Here is a 4,835-nt window from a genome sequence, read left to right as displayed (position 1 = left end):
AACGCGGTGACTCCTGATGTTGGGTACGGAAAGAGAGCAGAAAACACAGGACCCGTCTCCGGATGAGACTGTAGGGCCTTGTCACACCTACACGATGCCTTGACTTTATCGCTCTACGATACCGTGATGGTGTGCTTCTACCATTCCATCATTTGTTCATTCTATGAGTCTGTGACCCCGCGATTCCGAGATTTCATACATCTAAAAGTCACGGTCTTTGGGTTTTGCAGCAGGAAATGACAAGGAAACCCAGCTGCCACTGCCAGATTTTTATTCACCCCTGATCTCCTGCTTGGCAACAAGGGCGCTGAGTGGGCACTGCCAGGGACACGTGTCTTTGTTTCCCTGTGTTCTGATGTCCCAGTCACCCACCGGCTACCACGTGTCCCCATGTCCTGATACCTCCATGTCCCCCTGTCCTCATATCGCCACGATGTCCCCACATTGCCACTGGAATGGGAAGGAAACTGGGGAAATGCCGCATGGGAAGGGAAGGGGACGGGGGAGATCGTGGAAGGGAAGGGAAGGGAATGGGATTGGGAGAATACGGCACATGGGGAGGGAAGGGAAGTTAAGTGAATGGGATTGGGAGAACACGGCACATGGGGAGGGAAGGGAAGGGCGTAAGGGGAAGCGCCTCAAGGGGGGGAAGGGAAGGAAACTGGGGGGAGATGCTGTAAGGTAATGGATGGGTCGGGAATGGGACAGGGGAGAGACGCCACAAGGGAGCTGAAGGGAAGGGGAGCGAGAACAGCATCAGCACACGATGGGCACATAACTTGGACATCAGCGACGTGACTTGAAAGGCCAGCATTGGGAACGCCTCCTTTGGAGAGAGACTGAGAGGTTTGGGCTCATTGAGCCTGGAGAACAGAGGGCTCTGGGGAGACCATGTGGCTGCCTTTCAGTACACGGGGCCTCACAGATCACCTGGTTCCCACCCAGCCCCTGCTGCGGCCAACAGCGAGATCAGGCTCCAGGTCAGGTTGCCCAGGGTGCCATCCAGCCCGCACTTGAACACCCCGAAGGACGGGGTATGCACAGCGCCTCTGGGCAGCCTGTGCCAGCAGCTCAGCAGCTCCTAAGTGAAAAACTTCCCCTGGACGGGTTCCTTTTTCTGATGTGTGCACGTGAGCTTTCTTTGCACTGAAGTGCCTACAGCTCGCAGAACTTGGTAGGAAAGCGTTTCCGGACCTTGGAGACCCTGCTCGAATGGCAGCAGAGCATCTCCAAGGGCACCAGGTGTGCCTGCGTATGCCGGAGGACGACGGGAATCCTTCTGCAGCCTCTCTTGCCAGCGTCTGTTGCATCCCCGCTGCCTCCACGGTGCCTGCTGGCATCTCATCTGCCTGCAGATAACGCGATGTAACACACAGGTGTTACGGGAGAGTCAGCACTGAGCAACATTCGTGTGGGCTGCAGCAGAAGGAGCGCAGTGTGATGCACGGCAGGCACGGTGCTGGGCTGCCTGCCTCGCGCCCACCACCCAGCCTCTGTCGAGCTGAACTCAGCCTGTGTGACACGTGGCAGGTTCTCGTGCCGCTTGCCGAGTGAACCACGGTGACTGTCGATAGGGACATTTCAGCCTCGCGAGGTGTGTGTGTGCCTGTGAACGCACAGGGTTTTGTTTATTAAGCAGCCGCAAAACAGCTTCTCTTACTACGCCGTTGGAGTTAGGCTTGCGTTCTTTGGGAACGTAATTCAGTAAGGTCAGTGGAACTCCTCCTGGAAGGGGAGGTCCCCTCTCCATGCCGGTGACCTAACAGAGCTCCGGTGACACGGGCTGATGTCACAATGCCATGCGCTGCATCACAAGGAGATCTTCCCCGGGGCAGCGGCAGCGCCGGCACTTCCCTGCAAGGCCTGGGCGCTGCTGCAGCACTGCTCAGGGGCTCTGTCCTTCTGCGGCCAGGAGTCGGCTCAGGGGCAGCCAGGCTGCACTGGGCGGCCCTCGCTGACGCGTGGAGGAGCAGGGGCGCTTTGCAGAGAGTGGTTGGTTGGTTGGTTGGTTGGTTGGTTGGTTGGGTGAGGAGCCTTGTCGCTGGAGGGCATCCTTAGTTGTGAGCTGAGGGCTGTCGGCAAGCGACATGGAAGGCTGCTGGACTGTGGGCGTCAGCTTGGAGCTGGCCTACACGTTCCCTACGCTGCTGGAACTCTCCACCGAAGGTAAGGCTTTCCAGACCCCCTTCCCAAGGCATCGCACGGGGCTGTTAGCTGTCCAAAGCCGCAGCTCCTGCTCTCTGCGCTGGGCAGGACGAGGCTGGGGGCTGCTGCAAGAGCCTCGCCCAAGGGTCCCGCTGGGCTCTGGGGACCATGTGGCAGCCGGGTCCCAAGGCCAGGAGCCTGACATGTCTTTTCTTTCCTTTGCAGAGATCGTGGCTGTCTGGGACGCTGTATCTGATTACATTCTGGAGCAGATGAAGCTGGACAAGGTGGGCTGGGGTGCTGGTGGCCCTCGCCCTGGACAGGGGTTCGGTCCTGCCGAGAGCGTGGGCCCCGCAGAGCAATCCCTCCCTGGGCACCACACTGAGCAGCACGCTGAGCCCAAGCCAGGTGCCCAGAGCAGCTTGTTGGCCAACTGGGAGGGAAACCCGAGGCCAGAGCTGCCCTGAGCAAACGTTTGGCACGCGCAGGGGCTTTGCTCTGCCCCGTGGTCAGAACGGGGAGAGCCAAGGGAGAAACGAGTGGGGGATTTTTTCTGGCCCTGTGCCAAGGATAATCCGTGGCAATCAGCCCCAGGCTTAAGCCCTGTGCTGTAAATGCCCGGGCTCTTCTCTAGCCAAGGGATGCTGGGAAATACGATGCGGAGGCGACTGTCTTGCAGGGAGCACAGATTTTTCCAGAGCCTCCCAGGGAGCCCCATCTCACCCCGCTGTGCGTCAGGAGTGGGGAGGGCGGAGAGCAGTGACCCCATGCTCTTGATGTTCGTGGCTGTTGCCGTCCCTGAAGTTCACGCTCCTCATCAGCCTTTCTGTCTGTTCCCTGTGCAGGGAGTCCTGGTTCCGGGACTCGGGATCTTTGCTGGGGTCCGAGAGGAAGTCCACAGCAAAGACGAGGGGATTCCGGTTCGAAGGCCTGTCTTCCAGCTGGACATCGGGGTGCTGTGGCTGCAGGACCTCCAGTCTCCCAACGACATCATCCCTGGTGAGAAGGCAGCAGCCACCTTCCCCTTCCCGCCCCACGTCCGGCCGGGTGTGTTCTCCCTGCTCTCTGGGAACGGCCGGGAGCGGCAGAGAATTGTCTGCAAAGCTCGGGGTACAGCGTGATGAGTTCCTCCCGAAGGAACCGCAGCCCGAGAGCTGCTTGTGTGAAGGAAGGACCTTTTCTCCGGGATTTGGTCATGAGCGTTGCATGGGAACGCGGCTGGCTGTGGCAGTGAGGATGTGCCTTCTCCTTGCAGACGATGTCAAGATTGAGCCGCTCAACTACCGGCAGCTCTCGCGAGCCTCCGGCGTCCCGCTGCACATGGTGCCGCGCTGCGTGCGAGAGAGCGTGCTGCTCTACTGCCACCTCCTGAGGAACAAGGAGCCCGTCTCGTTCGTCTTCAAGAACATCGGCGTTATGACGTGCCAAGACGACTTCCTCCTCATGAGGTTCTTCTGCAGCTGCATTGCAGAGCTGGAGAGCAACGCCACCGTCCTCACGCTGTTCCACACTGTAAGTGGAGGAGGTTTGGAGGCTGCGCCGTCAGATCGCCGCTGGCCAGCCTGGATGTGGCAGGCCGGTCCAGTGCCTTTCCCCGTGCTCGCCCCACGGCTTTCTCCACTGGCCAAGAGATTTCCTGGGTCTCTGCCCCTGCAGAAAGCCTGGCAGTGCTCTTGCACGGCCTCCCTAGTTTGCCACCCTGCTCCTTCAGAGCAGAACAAAGCGCTGGTGTTCACGGAGGAGGCTTTGGTGGAGAGCAGCTTTCTCTTGGCACGGGAGCCAGGCTTGCTTCCTGTCCAGAAGAGCCATGAAAAAGTGGCCTTGGCAAGCCTCCAGCAGCTCTGTGTCCCTTTGCAGAGATTCTGGACGGACGATTCTGCTGACTTCGGGCCAGCGTCCGCCGCCCGTGGGATCCGGGTGTTCCCGAGGTGAGTGCATTTCCTCTGCAGCACTTAGCTGGCCAGGAGGCAGGCTTCCTTCCCACCTCCTCTTCTGGGACGTGCCCTGCCGGGTCTCCGTGCTCGGCATCCAGTCGGGGACAAATGCTGGGAAGTCCGGCTCCTGGTTCACCGCTGCTGCCTTCTGGCCTTTTGGGGAATCGCGGTGGTGCTACTGGTGCCCAAGCTGTCCCGATTCCCATCAGAGAGAACGGACTGCACGTGCAGATGAATTTGGGCTGCGTGTGCTGCTTTGGCATGGCCAGGGAGGAAGAGGGTGCCACGCTTTGCATAGCACATAGATAAATAGCGCCGACCAGCTGCGTGGGGTAGGAGGCCATCCTTCTTCAAGGGTTGTCACTCCTTGTTTCCAGGTTTCAGCTCACCGTGGAAGAGAGCAGAGCAGAGGCCGCCACAGAAAAGGAAGCCGCCGTAGAGCAGAAGCTGAGTAGAGGTGAGGGAACGGGTCCCAGCTGCAGGGAGGTGGGCCCTGTCCCGTGCCGGGTGCCCGGGTCCAGGTTCCCGTGCCGTGCCCGTGGGGCTGCTCTGAAGAACTTCTTTCTCTCTTGGTTGCAGAGGGCTCTGTTGGCAGGCTGCTGCAGAGGCGGAAGACACTTCCCCCCTCCATGCTGCTGCAGCGCAAGCCGAGCTCAAGGCAGCAAGATGTGGCGAAGGAGCCTTCTGCCAGGTGAGGGCCTTGGGCGAAAAGGAGGAGGAGATGCGTGCGCTCGTGTGCCTTTGGAGCTGCCAGCT

At 60.0% G+C, this 4,835-nt stretch overlaps 1 protein-coding gene across 1 annotated transcript; it reads left to right on the top strand.

Annotated features, from left to right (window-relative positions):
* Nucleotides 1-9: 9 nt before the first annotated feature.
* Nucleotides 10-4,825, top strand: LOC104916897 (coiled-coil domain-containing protein 81-like). The gene is made up of 7 exons (XM_010727936.2): nt 10-2,166; nt 2,371-2,432; nt 2,991-3,144; nt 3,401-3,657; nt 4,003-4,073; nt 4,457-4,536; nt 4,659-4,825. The coding sequence occupies exons 1-7, from the start codon at nt 2,088-2,090 to the stop codon at nt 4,772-4,774; spliced, it is 819 nt and encodes a 272-aa protein (XP_010726238.1). The 5' UTR covers nt 10-2,087; the 3' UTR covers nt 4,775-4,825.
* The last annotated feature ends 10 nt before the right edge of the window (nt 4,826-4,835 follow it).

This window comes from Meleagris gallopavo, unplaced genomic scaffold (assembly GCF_000146605.3).
Source record: "Meleagris gallopavo isolate NT-WF06-2002-E0010 breed Aviagen turkey brand Nicholas breeding stock unplaced genomic scaffold, Turkey_5.1 ChrUn_random_7180001950745, whole genome shotgun sequence".
NCBI lineage: Eukaryota > Metazoa > Chordata > Aves > Galliformes > Phasianidae > Meleagris > Meleagris gallopavo.
The sequence above is the reverse complement of the archived record's forward strand: the minus strand, read 5'-3'. Positions and strand labels throughout refer to the sequence as shown.

Coding starts and splice junctions, on each gene's coding strand:
- LOC104916897 (XM_010727936.2), top strand. CDS start 2,088: ATGGAAGGCTGCTGGACTGTGGGCGTCAGCTTGGAGCTGGCCTACACG. Junction 2,167..2,370: donor GCTGGAACTCTCCACCGAAG/GTAAGGCTTTCC, acceptor TTTCCTTTGCAG/AGATCGTGGCTGTCTGGGAC. Junction 3,658..4,002: donor TCCTCACGCTGTTCCACACT/GTAAGTGGAGGA, acceptor GTCCCTTTGCAG/AGATTCTGGACGGACGATTC.